Source organism: Bolinopsis microptera, chromosome 1 (assembly GCF_026151205.1).
Source record: "Bolinopsis microptera isolate Bmic1 chromosome 1, MBARI_Bmic_1.0, whole genome shotgun sequence".
Classification (NCBI taxonomy): domain Eukaryota; kingdom Metazoa; phylum Ctenophora; class Tentaculata; order Lobata; family Bolinopsidae; genus Bolinopsis; species Bolinopsis microptera.
The window spans coordinates 22,219,681-22,245,569 of record NC_087072.1 but is presented as its reverse complement, the minus strand read 5'-3'; the positions used below and the strand labels follow the sequence as shown (position 1 = coordinate 22,245,569).

Here is a 25,889-nt window from a genome sequence, read left to right as displayed (position 1 = left end):
TTTGACAAGGTAATAAGACCCCACTTCAATTGGCACTACCACATCTTCATCCTCACAATCACCAGTGCTAAGGTCATCAGAATCTACGACGGGGCAGTTATCTTCTGCAGAGTCACTACTAAGTTCAAGTAATATCTTCTTCTTTAGAGCAGCCTTGGGCTTTTTGCCTTTCTTAATTCTTGGTGTAGGTTCTACAAGTGTTCTGTCATCGTTTTTGATCTTCTTTGCAGCAGATTTCTTAGCCCTTTCCTCCTCTTCAAGTTTCAGTCGTTTCAATGATTCCTCCTCTGTCAGACATTCTCCTATTTTCTTTTGGACCCTTTTACGTCCCTTTCTTCCTTGCTCTAAAGCCTTTATTGTGCTCTTACTGGGATTTGGTTTTAATGTCGTCACAATTGCATTTCGTAGAGCACTTCGAGGAGTAAGTGGGGTTTTTAGAGTATGGGTAGAGCTAGAGGGGCTCTGGTCCAGGGTTGAAGAGGACGGTGTAACCTGGGCTGTTGCTGAGGAGGGGCCAGGGTTCTGATCAGGTACTGATGACGATACAATCTCAGTCTGCTCTGGCTCTGGAGGCTCCATGGTCTCACTAAGAGTTATCTTTGATTGGGGAACTCGACTCATGTCTAGTGGACATAATCCGCTCTTTGAAAAACCATTAACAGCATTTCCTGGGTGTGCTACCATGTGCTTAAACAACTCATTGAGCAATATGGGGAAGTGTTCCTTCTTTACCTTTTCGTGTCGTGACTCGAAGAAGAATTTAGTTAGAATTTTCCTCCATTCTGCTTTAGCACTCTTGAAGACAGAAACATCTAGGGGCTGAAGTGCCCCACTGGTGTGCGGTGGTAGACATACAATCATAATACTGTTATCCCTGGCTGTCTTAACAGTGTTGTACGTCAAATGGCTATTGTGACCATCAAACACAACCAACACAGGTTTTGTTCTTGCCTCCACAAACGGTGTGAAATGGTCAATGAACCATGATTCAAAGACAATACTTTCCATCCAGCCACTTTTAGTGCAATTATACACTGTCCCGGGGGGTCCTCCTGTAATCCAGGTGGTATGGAGGTTCTTAGCTTTATATACCACATAAGGCGGTAAATACTCCCCAGCAGCGCTTACACAAAACATTACAGTGTACATAGCCTTCCCCTCACTTGGAAGTATCGCTTGGGCGTCCCTTACACCCTTTCGGAAAAACAGTTTATGCAACTTAGGGTCCGTGGAGAGACCAGTCTCATCCAAGTTAAAGATGCGTGTTGGACTGTTCAAAAGACCATTTGCATTGGTAGTCACCACATTTTTGAACATACTGAAAAATTTTTCCAAAATATTCTGACTAAGCCCCTTTGCTCGTGCTGCTGTTACTGTTTCTGGCTTCCTGATAGATAAAGCAGATTTATGACGTTTTTTGAATGCCGTGAACCACTCATACCCAGGCCTGCCTTTCTTGAATCTAGTCTCTTTGTTTGTCGATTTAACATATTCAGCAACAAGGTCCAGTACTTGATCCATTCCCAGAGGCCAGCCAAGATCGCTGCAATATTGGATTGCTAATACAATATACTCCTCCTCAGCTGTAGTTAGATCTGTGTTTCGACCTTGAACTAACTTACCCGGTTCTTTAAGGCATCTTTGCAAGGTTGTTTTAGAGACTTCAAAGTGTTTAGCAGCAGCACATATCGTCATTTTACCTTTTAACACTTGATCACAGGCTTCCACCATCTTGTCTTTGTCAATAGCTGGCTTCTTACGAACATATGTTCGTGGCATACCTAACCTAATGAAATTGTGGTTGTTCATGTTATCTATACTTTGTCAAGTTAAAGTAGACTAGATTGCGACAATTACTTTCAAATCAATGATGTAGAATCCATGAAACATTTCGGCTCAAGACACATTTAAGACAACACAACCATTGAACACAACAAAAACTGTAAACAACAAAAACTGAACACAACAAAAACTGTACTAGGAACAAAAATTCAACATCCTAGTGATGAAATGCAGTACAAGAATATTTGCAGTGCTTTGCCCATTACACAGTTTCAAACTAGGAAACAAAATAAGGCTGGACAAAGCAGTTTTTGCTGATGAAACTAACTTGGTCCGTTTTACCCCAATTCAATAAACTCTCTTTTTCACAACAATAGGACTGTATATACATTTCATTAGTTCTAATACACAAGTAAAATACACTGGCAACCACTACAGTAGACATAGTGTCTTTTAAATAGGTCAAATTGAAATGGTCCGTTTTACCCCAGCTATGGTCCGTTTTACCCCAGGCCTGGTCCGTTTTACCCCGTGGTCCGTTTTACCCCGTCCTACCCTACTCTTTTAAAGGTAGTGCTGTTAGCCAAGCACTTGCCCCTTTCTCAGCCGCTAGTTGGAACATCAACTTTGCCAGTGGTGTTGACTTGAGCTCCTGGCGTATTTCTGCTTGTTTTTGTTGATAGAAGAGATTTCGTTCAGTCGTTATCTCAGTTTTCACTCCTTTACTGTGTCTCCAGTCCTCTGTGTAGTTGTCTATCTGCTTGAGAATAGCTTCTTTAAGGGGTTTTGTGGCTCTACATGAGAAATTGTACTCTCGGTCTGCCATTTCCATCATAACTGGTATACCCAATCCTCCATATCTTGGTGGTAGAGCCATTATGTTCCTTAGTTCATCAGTGCAGCTAAACAGCCTGTTAATGATAGCTGGGATAAACTCATCACGTGTTACTTGTTCTAGAGGAGTGAGCCTATCTGCAACTCCTGGGGTAGTTCTGCACACATAGTTCCATCTTTTACTAAGCCCATACATGTATGCACTGTATGCTATTTGAGGTTCTCTTGATGCTATATCACTTAACTGTTTAAGATCACGACACCATTCTTGAACTTTTTCCTCGATGAAAGCCTCTTTTCCTTGGTCTGTTCCGATGAAGCTGCCCAGATATCGTCGACCAATGCTTGTCACATTGACATCTGGGAATAGGGTTCTTGCCTTCTCTTCGTGCTCAGGCTTGACTATCACCCATGTTTTAGCATAGATTAGAAACACCCATGCACCTCCCGTTCGAGCCACCCACCCCACACCGCGTGGAGGTTCGGTGAGGTTTTTCGTGGGGCTAGGGTCATTGTTATATTGTGTGTATATTGTTTGAATCTCTTAATAGTTTGAAAAAAGGAGTATTTTTAATTCATTGAGTAACAATAATTGTTTCTTGGAAGTATCAAGAAAAATTATTCTTGGAACTGAAGTGAGCTAGAGCTATCACATTGGAAATTGATTGAAATAAATTTTCGTGCACATACAGAATGAATGGTTAATAATTTAATATATATGTAGACCAAGGTCTGTGCACGGGATGCTTCCTGGAAGAATCCAGTTCTTTTAGCGGGGCACCCTACCTAAAGCCAAATTGAGATATAATAATCATATTCCTAGAGAAATAATCAGAAATCGAATACCAATCAAATAATATGATATATAGGAGTAGTAACCATATTTACTATGCAAAATGCCCCAACCACATAGTGTAAATTTATATAGAATTCAAATTCCATATCATCATTAAACCTCAATACCTAGTCAATATAATAGCCCAAGCAAAATTAAATAACTTCTTATATACCTTACTGTCATACTACAAATTAATTAAACATTGGAAATCCGTTAACCAGAGAATAAATTTCTAAACCTAATGCAAGTGAAATAATTTAGATGCAATAATGAATGCCTAATGTGAGTATCATCTGTCAATGTCCTTGTAAAAAAGTCTGTAGAAGAGATATGAGTAACTAATATAGAAGAAAAAACAGGAAGTTGTCGTCTGTTGAAAAATAAATAAAATATCTAGAATATAAATTAGAATATAAAATAACATTCAGTCAATGTGTCGTCAATAAAATGTACAATTATCAAATGTTAAAACTGGGTGATACAGTCACCAAAAATAAATACTAAGTATAATAAGTAAATAAATTAAATGTGGAAATAGAAAGAAACATAGTGATTATCTTTTGTTTCATCCTTGTGTAGCAAATAAGGCTGTGAAATGTTCACAGTTCTTATATAATGAAGAAATTAGATTAAAAAGTAGTGATGATGTTTATGTCCATATTTTTGATTTTCTAGACAAATGTAATGACATATCGATATTATTGCTGCAGCAGATACAAATACCAACATTATTATATAATTCCCAAACGTTTGAACCATTAAATTAACTAGGAAATTCAATCCTCAACTTAACTTTTACTGTTTTAAACTGATATGTTGATATTAACTTAACTTATTATTTTTTTACATACTTCTTCTTAGTGTGGTGACTTGGGGTCCATAAATATAACAATACAAGCTGATAAACCAAAAAGAACAACTGGGGCAGGTAGGTAGCCCTGGTGGGTGCGTAAACTTTACGGTCTGCTCTCTCCAAGATCAGCCTGCTTCTCCATTTTACCGTGAAGCCTAATTTCTAGTTTTTATAAATACAATGCAAGTGCAGGTTTACTAATCTTAATCTACTTAACAACTCAATAGCCCAAGTCACCATACCCGTAGTATATTCCATGGTAATAAAAGAACTTTAAAGTTTTTAAAATTGTTGCTATAATTGATTTAATTAAAAAATTTGTTGTTTTCTTGAAATTTGTTGTTTTCTTGATTTGACTTGATTTAAGAAGCGCTTTACAAATCTGGGAAGTATTTGACAATATTTAATAAAATTGTATCCGATAAACTGTTAATATTTGTTGGGAAATATCTATATGTTTTCATGTAGATAGGACCGTTGCTGCTAGATCAAAGACTCATAGATTCACCACAAATGAGACTGATTTCTTTGCCCAAAGAGTACTACGCTACTGGAATAGCCTGCCTCCGCTTGTTAAAGCTAGTGAATCAGTCACAGGCTTTAAAAGTAGATTAGATGCCTTTCGGCTTAGTGGATATCGAGCTAATAAGCTTGGTCATCACTGGGAACTTTCACATGATATATTTGATAGAATTGATGTTACTGTAGCTCATAGGAGTAATTATGTGAATTATATAAAAGATAATCCAATAATAGCTAAGAGGAAGAAGGTCAATTTAAATGGCCTTATTTAGGCAGTTATCAGCCAAGAAGTTTTCAGTTAACTTCTTTTAATTTTTATATTTTAATAGTTTATTAAACGTAAATTGTACAGTTTTGAAGTAATTATATTTGTATGAGATGCCTAGAGAGGCATAATTTTAAATCTTATCTTATCTTATCTTATCTTATTATATAGTGTGATGATACCAATTGCAATGTAGAGCTGTATTTTCTAAATTATACTTGCAAAATCGATTCCGTGATCCCTTGGGAATTGGGACCTCCTGTAAATGATTCTAGAAAGCTATCATTATATAGTGAGGTTTTTAAAAATTTGCTTGTGAGCCCTATCTAAACAATGCTAGGTCATTCTGGGCAACTATACAGATTGAGTCCAGTTCTCACCATCTTAGAAATGAGCCACTTTAATCTACTTGCTGTGACGTGTCTCAGCTACATGGGTTGGGGGTCCCCCCCTTTTCTTTTTTTTTAAAAATTTAAAATTTTTTTCAAATTTTAGAAATGAAAGGGGTAGATATATGATAAAATATATAATACTTAAAAATACAAGTAACTAGCACCATAAACAAGATTTACAGACTAACCCTAAACTTCAAAGACAGTCTGAAAGAAGAGAACTAGTTTCCCTTCTCTGTTTTATGTTTCCTTTTTCTTCTTCACCTGTTTTAGTTTCCTTTTTCTTCTTCAAAAGCATTCATTAGGAGAGTAGAATTTCTTTGGGAACAAAACGAATCTCTCTAGGACTTAGCTAACTAGAAAGACTATAAAACAAAGACTCTGCAAACATCTCAGAGAAATGATAACACCTTAAAGAATAAAGAGGGAGGATCCTGGACCCCAAAATCCACCACCTTTCTGTACTTTCAGAGGTACCAATGTGGCATGAAACCAGGGCTCATGCTGCCGCTGAGCTAAAGCAGTAGAGGAGATGGCGGCGTCTCTGGGATCTAACACATCCTGAAACAGACCAACACTATGTCCCAACGCACTGGTGTTGGGATGTCTGCCCCCGGGGCCTGCCCGGGTCAATAAAGCAGTCAAGCATCATGTATGTTATGTTGAGCATTCTCAACCAGCAAATGTGGGAACTCCAACAAAAGACCGAAACAGATCTAAAGAAACAGTTAGCAAAATCGGAATATAGACTTGAATTTGTTTATATAATTTATAAAGCGTATGTTATTGCCCACGTTAAGGGGCCTGTTAATAATTAATTGAATTATTAGCTATTTAAGATTTAATAATAATAATAATCACCTTCTTCTCCTCTCTCCAGCTTTGAATCTGTGCTGGATGTGATGGAAAGATTGTGGTTGCTTTTACCCCTTCATGGGCTCCCGATCCGGTTGTGTGTACATGTAGGAGCTGTGAGGCCTTTCGAGTGACAGTGACTGTCTCAGTGTATCCTGATGCTTGAAATCTTGGACACAGCCCATTGATAGCTGTCAGCCACGGATTATTTTTTCCCGATCCATGACTCAAAGTGCCGAAGGCACAAAAGAGTCAAGGACAAGGGTTAGCGATCAAGGTTTTTTTGGGATATGGTAGCTTTGCGACCGTGCGACCGACCACCGTGCGTGCCTGCGTACGTGTCGCCCACGTGTCTGCCTGCGCAAAGTTATTTTGCGCGAAAATCTGAATTAAACAATTGTTGGCGCGCGGTGCTGAAATGTTCAAGTACATTGTTAATTTCACCATATACGCATCCCGCTAGGGACTAATTGATAGCATATTATTATTATTTTGAGTTAGTATTACTATTTTGCACAGATCCATGTCAGGTTGCATAAACAATAAACATATGGTTACATAGAAATATACACGATTTTCAAATTCAATATGGAATTATATCAACTGGGCGGCGCTCGGCATGTCACTCTGCCATATCTGCATGCTTATAAACAGTAAAGACTGGGGTCCCCAGGTGGTATGGAATATGATCAAATACTCCATCACGGATCGGGAAATTGAGCGGCCATCCACAAAAGAAAAGCGGCCGCATTTCTTGTTCAATTAGAGCTGCAATGCACTTGAACTTCACAGTCTACCACGTCACGTTATTTTGAGGCCTGCAGGGCATGCGCTCACCCACTCCTCAGAGATACCACAATTTTTCACTTCATCACTAGTACCCAACTAAACAAACATCTTGCAATCAAAATGACTGACTATAATACGGTCACAATCACACAATTAAAACACAAAGCTTTGCAATTTTTTTCCCTGCTCTTGCCGAAGGCAAAAAGATCGTAGGGAATAAGTAATCGGGTTTGGATATATGAGCTATCCCGATGGACCTGCGATGATGACAAAAGTCTGCTCCTTCGCAATATAGACCACTCCCCTATAATTATGTTATGCTGCGCGCGACGCTCGGCATGTGTTAGTTAATTGCATTATCCAACGCGAATTTCAATTGTCAAACGATGCCGTTCAAATCAAATTAGCCCAAAATTTGTGCGCTGCGTACTAAATATTCGATTACACGCAATCCTGCACGGGCGCAATAACAAATTACGATGAAAATATTGCAACTTTTTAACAACAAAATAATCCAATATCTAATTTTTATTAATCGTTAAAATTAACTTTTCGTTGCAAATATTAACGGTTTAAGCAGGGAAAATTAATCGTGCGTGGTGTAACCGCGGCGAAATTCTTGTTTTTCTAATTAAGATTTTAATAATGTTAATGAATTATTCAAATGTACTTGACGATTTTGTATTTTTTTGCATCATTAAGCTGTTGATCAATTTATATCTCACCAATTGTTTTTTCAAGTAATGAATAGCTTTACCAAATTATGTTAGCTAGGTACATTTTATGTAAAAGAGACTTTCATCGGGAAGCAGACAAGTGGCTCAGAAAAGTTGAATCTCACATATATATCGTTTACTCCGAAACTTCTAACAAAGCTTGCTATCTGTTTGTTGGATCCCAAGTATCATTGGTGTAATTGAAAGAGAACAGTTAGCTAAGGTACCGCTTCATATCACGACCGTGATGGGGTGCTGCAAGGAGAAAGACCCTGCTAAGGTAAATTTGGTTTCCTATTTGTTACATCATAATTTGAATCAATTCCTAAATTTTCCATTTGTCATGGAACTGCACAATACTTGTGATTTTAAAAGATTTTGTTTGTGAACCTTGACGCTCAAATACAACATTATTTCAGGCAGCTGTTTGGCATGCACTCAACTACTATGCCTTCGAGGATGCCAGTTTCTTAGCAGAGCGTCTTTTTCTTGAGAACAAAGGCTGTGAGACGCTATACCTCTTGGCAACATGCTATTACCGACAGGGACGTGTTGCTGAAGCCTATGATCTGCTCAAGAAGTCCCACAGCACCACCCCTAAATGCCGGCTTTTGTTTGCTCAGTGTTGTGTAAAACTGAACAAGTAAATATTTTAAAATGTCAATTCAAATTTTATACCAACATGACATAAGCAGGACATGCCCTATGAGTTCATTATGGAGGTTACTTCATGCAGTAATTGCCCTTGCACAATTCACTACAATCTGGTTGTTTTCAGTATATCTCCATTTCTGAAGAAAGTTTTAAAGACCATTATTGCAGGTTATCCGAGGGTGAACAGACCCTGGTGAACACTAGCACTGACGGAACACTTGCGGCTATTGAGAACAGTATCACGGCTGAGTTTCAGGAGATTTCAGGCATTTGTCTAAGCACCCTCGCTACCATTTACAGGTACAAACTTGCTTGAGGAAGTTTGAAAAAAACGGCAAAATGGAATTATCTGCAAACTTATTTACCTGGTCTTAATTCCAATCGGAGGATAAATATGTGGCTATGCTAACTAGCTGACTGATAATATCTAATTAAGCAATGATCTCATTAAATAATACTTACAGGAGATGTCACAGACTGGAGCATGCTGTTTACTTCTATAGAGCAAGTTTGAAGCGAAATCCTTACCTCTGGTCCAGTTATGCTAACTTGTGTCAAGCAGGTATTTAGAATTTTGGAAAATTCATTTGGAATTTAGAGAATGTTGAGGTGGGCAATTGCATGATTTGAAGTGCTTTTAGATAACAGTCTCATGTAAAATATTGTCCCATGTCTTAGATATTGTGATGACTGTCCAGTTAGTCTAATATTAAATATGGGGGTATCCTTACTGCTCTTTATATTTCGAATTTAAATATTGTGGTTGGTATATTTAATCCCTTAAAATAAATTAATCAGTTAATTAAATTGTAATTCTCAGGAGAAAAGGACAGTCCTGACGACTACTTTAAGACGACAAACTGTCCCTCCTTTGTAGCCCAAACCTCTTCCCCTGGTGCCCTCAGTGAAATCACAAACGACATGAACCTCGTTAATCCTGGGGAGAAGATCTATCAGAACTACACCCCCAAGTGTACATTTGGACAGGTTTTAGCACACTCTACACCCATTTCCAGCGGCAATAACAACCAAGTATGTTAAAAACACTCATTTGTTTGTAGATTTTTTCCCAAATGTTATAAAATATCATTCGACTTTAGCTTGAACATTTAACCAATAAAGTAGTAAACACCCATTTGGTACTTACTTGTCACTTGTATTTCATCAATTTAATGAATCATCAAACCATATTCACAAGTTTAACTTCCGGCTCTCTTTTGGCTCCTTTTCAAATTTTCTACTGGAAGTGGAACACGAATTTCAAAGTAGTTTTTACGTCAAACGTTTCATAAGTTTGAATTAAAACATCAACTATACTCTCCGTTGTAACTCCTCTTGAGATCACTTGTCGTCACTTCACTAGACAGAACCATTTAACTATAACCGTTTAGACCATATTAGGAATATAATATCAATTTACTTCACGTAAATCAAAGGAGTGATTTAATTCACCTCTTGTTCCAGTTTCACTTTCTAGCTTTCACTAATTGCCATTTAGCAGGGACTGAGCGAAATCTCCCGCCATACTATTAAGGATTCTATAGAGTTTAAAAAACAACTTGTCACAGTCTGTCTAGAGAGATATACTGAGCACTAAACTGAATATGAAACTGTTTAAAACATCTCTGACAGCTCTAGATCGCTCTCTCTCTCTCTCTCTCTCTCTCTCTCTCTCTCTCTCTCTCTCTCTCTCTCTCTCTCTCTCTCTCTCTCTCTCTCTCTCTCTCTCTCTCTCTCTCTCTCTCTCTCTCTCTCTCTCTCTCTCTCTCTCTCTCTCTCTCTCTCTCTCTCTCTCTCTCTCTCTCTCTCTCTCTCTCTCTCTCTCTCTCTCTCTCTCTCTCTCTCTCTCTCTCTCTCTCTCTCTCTCTCTCTCTCTCTCTCTCTCTCTCTCTCTCTCTCTCTCTCTTCAACCGTTTTCCGATCTGCTTGAATCCCACAACAGTTAAAATACATTATAAAGTGGGACAACTCTGTCTCGCTATAACTCCTCTCAGTGGTTGAGAGAGCGTGTTCATTAGAGGGACTTAATGACGTGGTACTGGTACTCCTGTTTAACGCCCCCGTCTCTCTTCTCCGCCGTAGTAAACCAAGATATTATAATAATATGAGGACGATGTTACTGTTCTTGTTTCGTAGAAAGACCTAGAACTAATGGAAATGGAATCATTTATACTTCTGAAGAAATGATATCAAATCGTCGCAGCCACGAAGATTTGAAGTCTTCTATGACAGCGACATGTGCAGTAGCAAACCTTTGTCTTTACATTTTAATACGGTTGATATCTCCAGATGTCAAAGTTTGGGGCTTCAACAAATATGCCGACACACATTATAACGTTAAGTCAAGATGGTAGTTCCACTAAATCTACACATAACGATATATTTTAGAACATCGTGTAGGCACTAGGGTGAAACGCTGTCAAACCTCGATTTCCCGAGACTCACGGCAGATGCAAATCCTAAATGCTGCTAAAGGTCACCGTAAATGAGAGTTTTTTTAGAACCTAAAATGGGTTGCAGGTAGGTAGTATGCGTAATTGAATTTAACTGTACCAATTAAAATATAAATCTGGGTTTCAAGTACGATTAAATTGTAGTCTCCGCGGAGCCTCCTAGTTTAACTACCTGAACAGTAATTAATAATATAATTTTTAGGAAACCTTTGCCAAATCCTCGGCGAACTTTCTTAAAGTTTGATAAATCGTGGGCTTAGTTTGTTAAAGAATGCAAAGACTGAACACTATGTATTTGAAATAGAGAAATAGCAAAAAATCAACTTCCTATTTTCTCACTGTTTTCGGGGCAACCACACACTACACAGTGGCATAAAAGTACACGAAATGGCAAAAGAAAATAATATGGTTGATTCTCAAATCAATAAATACGGGTGCCTACTTCTGTAGGGGGTGATGCAACGACCATTAATGTCAGTATTTGAGATTTTTCCGAAACTGACATTGTCATTAATGGTCATTAATGGTCATTAATGGTCATTAATGGTCATTAATGGTCATTAATGGTCATTAATGGTCATTAATGGTCATAAGATATCTCAAATTTTGAAATATCTGGCCTTGACTAATTGAGGGGAGAAATCATGTTTCGTACTTTTTTGTACGTGTATGGTTCCCTATTTTTTCGGATCACTTTTTTTTCGGATCACTTTTTTGAAGTCCCAAAGGACCCCAGAAAGTGGGGCTTTTTTGGGCCCTAGAAATAACTTTTGAAGTTTTACGATTCTCCTTGCCGTGAAAATCATTCCGTTACACTGTTGTTAAATAGCTGAGTAAATTTTTAGAATTTGGTGTTACGATGAAATGTGTTTGTCTTAAATTGTGTAAATTTCCACGTTATACTTTCAAAACTGAAGTTATCGGTTATCTTTATCAGAATTCAGATAATTTTGAGATGTTCTATCTAAAATTCGGTTTGGTATGGAAATGCCGGGAATGTGGCAAGGTGATACCAATGGCTGTGTTAAAGTGTCGATGCGGGGCTCATAAGTCGACGGGGGAATCCATGGTTGTTCTCCACGGAGATTGGAGACTCTGTATCCCTTACAACTCTGCAGCACTCTGATAGACAAAACCCGCAGTGTGCTGCAGAGCTAATGGCTACATGGGATGTTCTAAAACAAGCAGGATTTCTGAGCCTCTCGGCCTATCTTAAGGCCGGGTTTTTGCTCCTGGCAGCGTTTTATGACAAATCGCTGACTGTTTCAGAAAGAGCTGAAAATGCGTGGACTGTTTTCACGTTCTTCACTCTGTGGGGAGAACACTCGAAGAAATTCAATACCAGCGAGAACTTCATAACTAGAGAAAGCTTCAAAGACTTAATAACCGCAGCTAACGGACTTGTCTTGTATTTTGTCGACTTGATTTGTAATCACCCCAAAGCACCAATAGTACCGTGGTTTTTATCGTCTGATCATAATGAACAACTCTTCGCTCGAATTAGGGTTGGACGGCACTCCGGTAGACGCACACAAATCGACTCTACAAGAGTCCCTGAAGCCATGGGTCGTTACAACCGACTATTAGAGGTGGAGAATACGCTTGATGTTAAGTGTGGTACAAGTGTTCATAAAACCGCTCATACCTGGGGGAAGACACTCTTTCGTTCTGAGTGGAGCAAACATCCAGAGAAAAAGATTGCTGTTGATTTTGGAGGTTCGGTCAAGATGAGTAACCTTATCCAAAGCTTAAAAAGAGGATCCAAGATCGGAGAGAAACTCTTTGTTTCCTCTTCTAGTTATGGAAGTTCGTATCTTTCAGGTGATAATGGAAATGTTATTTCTGAAAGACGGCGGAGTCTCCAATTTCCACTCTCATATGGTCGTAAACAACAATCAGATGATGAATCAGACCATGAGAGTGAAGACAATTTTTCTGATTATGAGGACAAAGAGCTGGTTGATAGCTCCACTAAGGTCAGAATTCGGGGGAAGGAGATAGACTATCGGTCTGCCGTGACCAAATATTGTAACCAAGGCAAGACCAACTTTGGTGCGAAAAGCCGAAGGAAAAGATTTTTTGGTCTTGCCTTGGATACAAGTATTGGGTTGTATCGCCCAGTCTGTAAGGGTTTAGCAGAACCAGAGCTATGCAACGCTCAAGAGGTGCAAGTTGGTGGAACAATAACTGGTATACTCATAACAGGCAAGGATGAAAAAAGAAGGTGCACGGTTGTGCAGGGCAAAGTGCTTTCTATATCTGTTAAGACATCTAAAACATCACAAAGAAAAGGAAATGCTCGATCGGGAGAGAGAAGACCTGCGGTGGCGATCTGTATTGAGCACGATATGTCTTCCCAGTGTTGGGTGAAGACCCAGGATGGTTCAATAATAAGTTTAGATTGGGAGAACATTCATCGGAATTAAATTTTGCTCGGTACCTATGGTATAATTGGGTTAGTTGTAATATGTGGTAATATCAGTGTTTGAGAAAGTTGTAAAATTAACTTTTCATCCCCTTCCAAGACGTAAAGTACCGTCTACTTATTGTTAGTTAACTTTAGGTAGGTTCTAAGTGGTCCTCGTGTCCGTCCTTCTTGTTCCAGGAAGTGCGGAAAAAAACATGACCATTAATGTCAGTATTTGAAATTTTGGCAAAACTGACATTGTCATTAATGGTCATGAATGGTCATGAATGGTCATTAATGGTCATTAATGGTCATTAATGGTCGTTGCATCACCCCCCTTCTGTATCACGTCTCTCTTTAAATTGTGAGCATTATATATATAATAGTGCAGAACTCAATACTGAGCACGTAATAAGTTATCATTAATATCAGCTCCATTTCCCATATGCTTCCGGGATAGACTCCATCCTATTTTGGAATAGTTCAAATGATATAGATGATTATAAATCTGGCCCTGGAAGAGAAAATTTCGTCGTAGAACAACCTGGATGTAGTATTTATCTTGTTCTGCCGACTTAGCAGCAGAATGAACACTTCTAAATTTAACTGTCAAGCAGTGTATATGACAGAATTTTTCTATTCTTATCTTCTAATTTTTCATTAATAACATTAGCCTCTAAAATAAACATATGCCAATTTTGTTGTGCTCGTCGGAAATACAGAATTTCTGAGTTACCTCCACCGTTTTGAGATGTAACAAAATGCTGTATGCATCAGAACATTCTCAGTTTGTAACCGTAAATGTTTCTTAACATGATAAGAAAGAGTTATGATGCAAGATGTATTGAAATAGCATTATGCTTGTTCAGCTTGCACTACAAATGCACAGGTAGCTGAGCTCACAAGCGAGAGAGTTGTGTGACGTAATTGTGCGCAATTAGCCGGCTACACACACACCGACCAGTCATGATACATACAGACACACACTCACATAATACCTCCACATTATACCTCTACCACGTGTCTCCATGGCAACGTCACGTGGGGTTATCCTACCCAGCTCATTGGTCGCTAGGCTCCACGTGACTTTTTCCTGGAGGAAACGGCTCAACTATTGCCTGGAATGCAGCACTCCTTCTGATATACAAATAACGTAAGATGTAGCGTGTCACGTGGTGTTACCATGGTTACAGGTGGGAGAGTCACGTGGTACAACTTGACCTACCACGTGATCTTGATAACCAATATGAACAGGTAAATGGTGGCCTTGTTTAACCCTTTTAACAAATAACCACACCTTCACAAATAGCTACCTGGTATATTTTCGGTGTATCCTTATAAAAATATCACTAGTGAAAAAGTGAAAAAGTGAAATAGCTAGTTGTACTTACTAAGATGGTGGTAGAAATGATTGTTACTTTAAAAGACATTCTTATTACAAGTAATAAGTATGTATCAACCAGCTAGTTGCAACTTATACTTTCTACCGCACCGTTACTTCTTGGTGATCTTCTAGAGTACTCAACATGTATCTCAACAGGGGGGGGGGGGGGGGTCTGTACAGAGTGTGGGGGGGGGGGGGGGTCATTAGTAGACCTCTCTAACCCTTGTAGCTGCTCAATTTGAAAGATACAGTTTCTATGTGAACTATTGTAGTTGCTGGCTTGTGAGTAATCAGTAATGGATAATATGAGGGATATGTAAACAAACTCGTCACCCTAATCTTAGATTGTAGCTTCAATGGGACGAGATAACATTCCACATGTACATGTCTAATAAACTCGTCGCCCTAATCGTAGATTGTAGCTTCAATGGGACGAGATAACATTCCACATGTCTTAACTCTTCTCTCCCTTTCAAGTATAACATATGTTGTGTTTCAGATTCCCAGTTCAGTACACTGTACCCCCGATCAGATAAGGGACCACCTCTCCAATCACAGAGACAGGTAGTTATACTACCTACTATATAATACATTTCAAACATTACTCCCCCTAATTGCTTCTCTACTTTCGTACCGTTTACTGCAGATCTTGGAATTTCCTGCTTTCCTCGGAATTGATAAGTCCACCTATCTTAAACGTCAGAGTAATGTTTTCGTTTACATTTAGCCTTTATTTAGTCCAATATCGCGTAGAATGTCCCAGTATAGTAGTGAGATTTATTAGAACTTTACATTCTACTATTTACTTTTGGCATTCCATTTGGAACTGGGGAGGGCTTATTTATACTGAATCTGATTATAGAAGTATTTTTCATGGCTCTGTGATACAAATTAAAAACGGAGCGACCGGTTACAATATCCCCAAAATAACCCGCGTGTTTTACTTACAGAGTGGTTGAAGACGATAACCCTTGTACGACCCCTGGCTCGGCTCTTAGAAAACAGGTGTGTTCTAATTATTTGGCATTGTAATGGTTTATCTTCATGTATCCTCCCTGTTGAATGAAAAATTATTGTCTATTGCAACCAATAAAGTTCATAGTCATATTTAGAAAAACAATCGTCCTTAAAAGGCAACGAATTCAGGAAATTCATATACAACTTTCCCTAGTTTCACTATTTTATAGTTTTATCATTCAGTTCTTTGCAATTTGATGTCATTTAGGCCATAGTGAAAGATCATTGTACTTCACCACTCACGAGCGGACTAGAAATTAAGTCAAAAATCACATTGAAACGGGCAATGAAAAAAACTTGCTTTCCTGAATAAATTCATATCTAACAATTACACCCTCGAGGATTGTAATCATGATGACTCTAAAACAGTTTTGGAAAGAATAGCCAAATCGATCTCTTTCTCTTGCCAAAACACTGATGACAATGAACTATGCACTCCTATTCCAATGGAAATCGATGTGCGAAGTTTATGTGATATCATTGCTTCAATTTTTAAGCTATCTTCTCTCATTCATTGAAATTTCACCCGTTGCTTTATTTTTCGAACAGTTACCTTATCTCTCTCCTAGACCACACTTTCGCCCAAAAATATGTTTTATGATAGAAAGGACTACAAGGTTTTTGAAATAGAGAAGTCATCAAATTTGTGGACATAGAGTATACAAAAAAGAGGCAATAAATTCAGGACATTTTCTGCAACATTCCTTAATTTTCTGTTTTCTTAGTTTGTTGCAAAAAGGCAAAGAAAAATTAATAGCTGGAATCATGTTTCTGAAATCTGTCTCAATTTTATCTATATATTATCATAAAACATATTCATATAATATTAATAATGTTTTAACATTATACTTTTCAGGGTGATCCATTCTGTAGCAGCAAGGTCAGGAGAAGTTCCCGTTTAATGACTAGTGGGGTGAGTTATTATTATAGTCCTCAGATTCTAAAGAATATTCTAGATAATCGGGACTTCTAAGTTAATGGAAGGCCAAGGGAGTGCTGCACCTTTAGTAGAATAGAGGATACTCATAAGTAACTTTTAGAAGAGAAGGGGGAGGGGGGGGTGGAAGGAACTGAAGGATATTTGTATCTTGCAGTTTTGGATACCGCCGTGTTGTGTTTCAATAATTACTAACTACTTGATGAGTTGATGGGTTGATGAGTTATATAATACACATATTATACACATATAATACACATATTATACACATATAATACACATATTATGCACATAATATATAATACACATCTCACACAAGGGAAAAGAAACTGGGAAGTTAATTTTGAGTATCTGTTTGCTAGCAATAATGTAGGAAACGAAAGTTGGAAGAATGAATATTACTCCTGTGGATCTCTTTTCCCTAACTAAACAATTTTTCAGAGAAATATGAAGTCAAAGGAGAATGATAGGGTGAATACTGAATTTACTTTATTAAATTTTACATTAATTATCTAAAAAGTTATCAGTTGGTTGTAACTAGTTAACTGCTCCACACGCCAAAATCAAACCCTAATTATGAGCCCTAAACTGTAACTTTGTTATAAATTATCGAAACGTAATTAGAAAACATTGAACCTTGAAATGTTGTTAATTGCTTGAATTTTCAGAAAGCTGGAAATAAAGCTCAAAGAACCGGTCCCAGTATTATCGGAGATGCGTTCAAGAAGTCAAGCACCAAAGACAAGTCAATATTAAGTAAAAGGAACCCAAACATGATCATTAGCAGTATCATGAGTCTGTTTTCTCAGCTAGGACAAGCATATCAGTCCATCTGCCAGTATGAGTGTAAGAAAGCGCTCCAGTTGTTCAACAAACTCCCTAAAAACCACTACTCGTCCGGCTGGGTGTTGAGTCAGTGTGCTAGAGCGCTTTACGAAATGACAGAGTATAACCAGGTAATAATAAGCGGCTATTTAGTGCTATCATGTTTTGATCATTGTTTAATAAGCCAACGCTTTGTTTATATAAGTTACATAGTTTACCTGGCAGCATAGTTTACATAGCAACATGATTTACAAAGTAGCAAAACATTCCAGGCAGCTAGAATATACCAGTCAGTTCATCAGAACGAATCATCCCGCTGCTCTGATCTTACATTCTACGGTACCTGCCTGTGGTACACGCAACGCGAAGTAGAACTATCCGCACTGGCCAATGAGATGCTCGAGGCCAACAAGAATTCTCCAGAGGTTTGTTTAGAAGTGATCACGAGTTATTGCGCGTTTTGTGTGCCAATCCGCGCGTAAAAAAGGGTCTTCTTAAAATTGGATACCTTAGTTAAAAGAAATTTGCATAGAGTATTGTGTACTTGCGCGGCTCACTTGAACGAACGATTAATAAATCTAAATTTGAAATGCATGCACTATATAGTGCGAGCACTGTTTCTATTTCCAGACGTCAATTAAAATGACCTTGTTTCGCTTAACAAATAACTACCCCAACTAATTGTGCTGCTATTTTCAGACGTGGTGCGCAGTTGGCAACTGTTTCTCCCTCCAAAAAGAGCATGAGACAGCTATAAAATTCTTCGAGAGATCAGTCCTGGTCGATCCAGAGTTTGCTTACGGCTACACTTTACTTGGTCACGAGTACAGCTTTATAGACGAGCTGGATGACGCTATGAACTGTTTTAGACATGCTGTTAGAATAGACCCCCGCCATTACAACGCTTGGTTAGTTTAATTATAACCACATCGCAGTTCCGTTATTCTTCAATCTTTACAGCGATAGTACCTGCTTGTACTACACAAATAAGCTGTTCGTTATTAACATCCTTCATAAATTTTAGAGAGATCCTATATGAAAGTATCAAGTCAATTTCTCTTTAACCCAAACCTCTGTTCAGGTACGGTATAGGACAGATATACTTCAAACAAGAGAAGCACGAATTAGCGCTCTGCCATTTCCGGAAAGCTCAGAGTATAAACCAAAGTAACGCAGCCATTATGGCACACATAGCTGTGGTACGTGTTTTAACTGTGTATTTCTCAATAAAGTTGTTAAACCCTATGTCCATTAATTCCCCAATTCGCCTTAAAAACATGCAAAACTTGAGCTATGATGAAAATAAACATCACCATCGTTTTGATAGGCTATTTTGTTGGTACTACAACTGTATCATTTCAAATCTTAGTTTGAGTCGTTGCTGAGCAATCCCTCAAGACACGCCCTATGTTAGATTTTCAGAAGAAACATTTCAAATGTTTCGTTTTAGGTTTCTTTTCTTACACCACTATAATTTTAACTACCATCTCAGGTGTTGAATGCTATGAAGAAGCACAAAGAAGCACTGAAAGTGCTAACTAAAGCGCTCGAGCAGCACCCAAAGCACCCACTGTGCAAGTTCCACAAAGCGTCCACTTTATTGTGTCTGGAAAAGTGCGACAGTGCGTTGGGGGAGTTAGATGAGTTAGAAGCGATCACTCCTACAGAAAGTCTTATCTACTTCCTTAAAGCGAAGGTAAGTTCTTCTTCTCGACAGAAAAACTATTTTCACAACTACAATTAAATACATTTATTGAGGAAATGATGTAACAGAATCAATGTATTTTAATGTTGCCATGAGGTGGCAAGTCACCATTTATCGTAGTCCGATAGTTTCGCTGCAATCTGCATCCTAATATACTGGGTTGTTAAGCCAGTAGCTGTGTGTATAATCAAGAGATCTTGTAAAATCAGAGCGTTTTTTAAAGCGGGTTTAAAAACAATTTATCGAATAAGAATAATGTTAACAGTAGAGAGCAATGAATCATAAACTGTATGTAAACACTTTTAGTAATCAATAATTGAATGGAATGGTTGTTGAAAAATGCCATCAAAATCTTGAAAATTTGGTTCACTTTTAGTGAAATAAATCAAATATATTAAGTACTACACTCACATCAATAGAATGATATCTTATGAATCGTGTGTAATTACAGAATATTGAAAAACTAGCTTATTGTCATGGTAACTAACTCGGTGAAAATCATTACACAGCTTAGTCTTACAATATGTATACTTTTACTTCCACAGTCCTGGTAGAGAGGTATCATGGTAACTTTAGATTTAGCTCAACTCCCACTGAACTTGACCAGGAGCTCGTCTAGCGCTTCTTCCAACTTGTTGGACGAATCTGAAAATAAGTTTCTGTTGAGGTGTAGTCTTTAGATAGTTCACAAGTTGAAGACGATTAGTCAGTATAAGTTGATAAGAAGATACTGCCAAGAAGTGCAGCGTCTCCTCTTTATTATATGTTTCCATCACACGTCACCAAGACTCTCAATAAACTCTGAATGTCGGAATTAACTTACCAAAAAGTGATTTGGAGTGTTCTGAATCGTCCGTGTAGTCGTGAGCGAACTGTCCCGTTGCTATAGCAACTTCTCTACACAGGTCCAATATATCAGTATCTGAGTGGACAGATTTTACAGACGAGCTCTAGATGTTACTGTGGTAACGTTGACAGTGACAATGGTAACACATGGTAACACATGGTAACACATGGTAACACATGGTAACACATGGTAACACATGGTAACCATAGTTACACTTGTAGTTAACCTCAACCCATTACTATTGATAGAATTTTGAAAATATGTTATAAACTCGCCTGATGTTTCGTGGTTTTGAGGTTCTGCTTCAATCAAAGTCATAGTTAAAGGTATTTCTTGTCGCTCAATACACATGCTGACAAATCTTGACAACGTAAAGCACAAATCTCAAATAAAAGTGCTGCTGAAATAATCAACTGTGTCAACCAAATTTAATAAAATTAATAGATACCCGTTTAAATGTATAATTCTTCTGCAGCTACAAATCTAACTAATAAAGAAGCTAAATTGCAACTTACACTGCCTAACCATAATAAAGAATAGTTAACCCTCAGTAGACCAAATCAAACTGCTAGCTATTAGCTGCGTACTAGTTTATAATACAATAATACCTTCGCTTCTAGTTTATAAGCACTCTTATCCCGGACAATAGCATGTCTCATATTTCCAAATCAAGGAAAATTAGGTAATCAGAAGTTTTAGTGTAATTAGACCTCCGCTAACTGACCTCTCCGCAAGCAATTCTACCTAATTAAGCGCTTTTTATCAGACTGTTGAGTGTTGTGGACAGTCTGACCTGACTCACTTTTGAAACTGACGATAATATCTGGAATTAGAAAGTAGACTGTAGAGCGTGTTTTGTTAGACTCACGCACACGATTGGACTAACAGCTAATAATAAGGGGTCGTTCACATATTATTACGTAATTTTTAAGCCAATTTTTACCCTTTTAGACAAAACAGAGCCATTATGTCATTAAAGTAAATTTTAATATGTAATTGTTATAATATATAATATCTCACACATATCTCATCCCATTTTTTTGTGAAAATGTTCATTTCAAAACACGTTTAAGATGAATAACGAATTATAGAAAGAAAACATTGAAAAGCTTGCTGTATGTATGATTACATTCCCGAATAATTAAAATACAATGCTCTAATCAGTGGCTAAACTCTAATAATTATCTAATCTGCAATTTTATAAATCCACTGACCACTGTGATTTGCAAATAAAATGTTTGCAGCGTTAGTGCCGAGTGCCGAGTTCTGGTGAACTCCCCAATCAATCAACCTGACGGATGGATTTGTAGTCTGCAGGATCTTTAACAGTAGGATTGTTAACATCGCTTGAGATTAGAGAACTTTGCTGTTGGTTCGAGCTTCTATCTTGGCAGGATTCGATCTCTTCTTCAATATCGACGAAATAGATCCGCACCAAGTATGCCACATTTTGGACCCCATAGGAGACAACAAAACACCAGAAGATGGTACTTGCTTTAGCTCTAAATATGAAAATAAAACTGGCCATCAAGGGGATGCCAACCGTATAGATAGAAACCGTGGACGCCACTCCCACAAACACTAGTTTTGCCAGTGGATTAAGAATACCTCGAGCCAGCAGCTCGTCCAGAGCAGACACTGCTAGCAGTACTGCCACTACTGGACTGGCTCTCCCTATTTCCTTTAAAACTGTTTCATCTTCTGTGAATAATCCTGCGAAGGGTTTACTGGTGAGCAGATATAACGTGGTAGCTAGGACTCTTTCTAGGAAACAATTTACTAGTGCCAACTTGATGGAATATTTATAGCTGGTTTTGTCTGCCCTTCCCAACGCTTCCCCAGTGAGCATGGCAACGGCGTAGCCTCCTGCAAATATGGAGGCGTTAAAGGGGAGGCAAACCTTATCGATGATAACAACAGCTTCTGCTGTGATAGCTCCAGAAGATTGACTCCAGATGTGTGAAGCAATCCATAATCCGTAGGTGGCGGTTATTCTAAATCCTGCAAAGCTCCCAAACTTCACCATTTCACCCCATCCTGAGAAAAGAGAGCTGTAAGATGTTTCCCACTTTAATTCCTGGCGCTTCCAGAGACATATGAGTATTAGGATGAAAACAGAGAGTGCAGAGTTAACGAGCTGAGCTGCCGCTAGACCGTACAGACCCCATCTCATATAGACAACACAGAACCATCCTAAAATAAGATGCACTGGTAGAGCTGATACACTGACAACAAGAGAAAGTAAAGGGAAGCCTTGTACGACCAGGTACTTAATCAGCAGATCTCTCATGTAGAGGAGTATTGGGCGAACACTTTCCAACTTTAGATATAGGTCAGCTACTTGGTGCACATTTTCATCCTCCCCAAACAGCCTCACCAGATACGCTGAACACAGGTAAGGGACCAGCGACAAAAGGTAGAAGATAAATCCTTGAAGGGTGCATTTAACCACTAGTCCTCCAACAGCACCGTCACCGTAGGTAGCCTTGATAGCTCCGACATAGCTATCAAACACAGTACCGTAGCCGAGCACGAAAGCGTAGAGTACGCCGATATTCAGCAATGTGGCGATACCCACTCCCGTCACAATGTGCTCCCCTCCTATGTGAGCGCTGTAGAACAAAGTTATTATACTGGTGAGCATTACTGACAACATTTCTGCAAATATTGGAAGGAACAGCTTGTAGTAACGCTTCTCCGTGGCCAGGAACTTTTTCCAATCCATCCTGCAAAAAAAGTAGGTCAAAAACAATTTTTTCCCCTAGTGTATGTAATTGTACATGCACTAGGGCCTCCAGCGCGGCATCCAAGTAATGTCCGTTCCAGTAAGGTAGTAACATCTAACAATTGCAAAGTTTGAGTAAGAGTTGCCCAACCACAATCGTATTACCTAACAATTTCTATAGGGAAAGGCAAAGATGAGGAAATAACATAATACGTATTTGATGTCAAATATGTTAGGCATGAGGTTAGTTAGCAGTTAATCTGTTAAGTGAGATTTGGGACAATGAGAACATTGACCAATTGTTAAGAATATCCGTACACACATAAACTAGCAAATCATTACCATACGAACAATTAATCTATATTGCAACTTTATAGAATAAAATATGGACAAAATCTCATGAGGGTAAAGGAAACATTTCTACGAACAAAGTGATAGTGAAAAACTTATACAGAGGATGCCACAATGCTGACAACATGCCGCCACCTCTGAGTCGCCCACAAAAAGCCACTGAGCTGCAAAATTTTGCCACCACTCGATAGAATTAAAGATGTTAAGTGATTTAAACCTCATTGTGTCCGATAACCATAATGATAATATGCCATAGGACTACTTGTTCCAGAACCACGTGCCTAAGAACAACTTGTTCACTTGAATAATTGTGGAAATTTCCGCGAATTCCCCGCGATTTTGCCTAGTTTGTCGCGGCGCCGCGATTTTTGGCCTAAATAATCGCGATTTTCTTTTGTCCTTGTTCTACGATGTTCACAACTAAAGATATTTAACAAACAAGAAAGGTTGTAAAAAGTGGCAAAAGTGGCAATAGTGCAAAAAGTGGTGTTGCCGTGAGATACAAAATTGGCGACAAGTCTAATTATGTTCGTAAGGGTCCTAACTACCATATTGCGTTGAGAAATCCTTCTTCGAGCATTTAAATTTTACGAAATGCCGATCTTCCCCTGATTATCAAGCGAGATTTGATAATAAGAAACTGACAAGCATTAATCAAGCTAAATAAATAAGGTCTTGGAACCCGGCCCACAGCGGTAAAATCTCTTGATTTCGTATAATAATATCCAGCTAAAAGTGATCATTGCCACAATTAAATATAATGGTCTGATACACGTCATGGTACTTCCACGGTCCACCATGTTGTATTGTTCTACCGGTTTCTTTAATGGAATTTGTCAGAAATTTCGAACACTAAACAAAACGCTGGTGTTGCCTGAATAATATTCGAACAACTAAATTACTAAAACTAGAAAATGACATTAAGAACAAAGACACTGCCCCCCCCCCCCCCCACCGGACCCCCCCCCCGGCCCTGATAGCAGTACTAACAAGACCCCCCCTTCAGATACACCGCAAGATGGGAAACTCGCACCTAGCTATGATGCACTTCTCCTGGGCCATGGACCTCGACCCCCAGGGGAGCAACAATCACATCAAGGAGGCAATAGACAAACACTACCAACCTGACGACCTATCAGCTGAGAACACATAACGATAACCGTCGCGAAGTGCTGTTCAAGTATTGCCGTGTATATTACGGTATTATGAGTTATGACGGAACGTGTCTTGGTTACGCTTTGCCGTATCCAGTCACGGTGTGCCCTCTTGTGCTGTGTCACAATAGTGTACAAATAACAGAGATAAAGGGAATGATGCCTGATTGTCAGTGCGTGTGTGCGTGTGTGGAGTACTGGACACTTTCCAATACATCAGTCATATTTCCTGTGCAAGTGGTTTTGTTAAGGTGTCATAGTATGATATTGATTTTAGCTGTATAAATTCTATTGTTCCTTGTTGCTGTGACTGTCATTATTTCATGGTTTTTACTAATTTTTACACTCGAAAGTCGAAACTATGAGACAGGCCCCTTGAAACTATCTCCGCGTCTTGATTTTTTAAATCCCGCTTTAAAAGCATCCTTACATTACATTGCATTCCATTTTAGATCGTAACTGATTGATACAAGTAAAATTGGGCTAATAACCATGATTATAGTGATTAGGTCCTATTATTCCTATATAAATTTATTTGTTAAAGAAATCTCAACCGAAAGGTCTGGCTGTTGTGTTATGTCTTGAATATTTAATGTTATTTCCAATGTAATGTAACGGTGTTGCTGTAGCTGTCTTAGAGTGTGCTTTAACAGTTAAAATGGGAATCTAAATATCTTCATTTTCGAGGTTATTGATATGTTTTATGGTCTTAGTTAATATTATGTTAACGTTGTCCCTGTAGAGATCGGACATGTGGCCAATTATTTCATTGAATTTGAACTGCCTTTTAAAAAGTGTTTGAAATTGTTCATTTATGTGAACAGTCAACTTTGACAAGCCACTGCGATTCCCACTACGCCATACGAGTTATGTGCACAATGTCTGTTTACATTTTTGTTAGTTACACTGTCAATCAAAATGAATCATTCAGTAATATCCCTAAATAGTGTACCGTTTTATTTGTAAATATTAACCTGGACGTTTTAAAAGGAGGACTACAGTTTTAGACATGCAAGAGTTTTCTTATTTTCCTCACCAGTGTCACTGGGATAGTTTGAAAGATCTACCGATCATCTGAGCAAGGAAAACTACGATTTTATGCTTCAAGATAAGTTGTTTCAGATCCCTGGATCCAGATAAATAACAATTGGGAACTTTTTTGAGTGCATTGATAATCATAAGTATTTTATATGTGTATTGTTAAAATGAAATATTGTTACATGATGAAAAGTGTGTTCTAACGTCTTGTCGGGGCATCACTACGCTGCTGAATATCATATGACAGCACATTGTGAACTAAATTAAGGGATAACTTAAGATCATGCGAACGTTTACGAACATTTCAGAATTTCATCATCGTCAAGAGGAGAGGATTACAAAAGCATAACCCATTGCCTCCCCACTAACACGCACCATTGCCTCCCCACTAACACGCACCATTGCCTCCCCACTAACACGCACCATTACCTCCCCACTAACCCGCACCATTGCCTCCCCACTAACACGCACCATTACCTCCCCACTAACACGCACCATTACCTCCCCACTAACACGCACCATTACCTCCCCACTAACACGCACCAT

The 25,889-nt window shown here is 38.5% G+C and overlaps 2 protein-coding genes across 5 annotated transcripts in view; both read left to right on the top strand.

Moving 5' to 3' along the window:
- The window catches only part of LOC134824839 (uncharacterized), a 102,401-nt gene that overhangs the window by 7,649 nt on the left and 68,863 nt on the right, over positions 1-25,889 (top strand). The window lies entirely within an intron of this gene.
- On the top strand, positions 7,870-25,532 carry LOC134826116 (cell division cycle protein 27 homolog). Its single transcript, XM_063838392.1, has 15 exons — positions 7,870-8,126; positions 8,266-8,489; positions 8,669-8,800; positions 8,965-9,062; positions 9,321-9,532; positions 15,244-15,308; positions 15,695-15,749; positions 16,618-16,674; positions 17,140-17,169; positions 17,367-17,654; positions 17,796-17,948; positions 18,223-18,431; positions 18,605-18,722; positions 19,016-19,219; positions 24,158-25,532. Exons 1-15 carry the CDS (start codon positions 8,094-8,096, stop codon positions 24,302-24,304), a joined length of 2,025 nt encoding a protein of 674 aa, XP_063694462.1. The 5' UTR covers positions 7,870-8,093; the 3' UTR covers positions 24,305-25,532.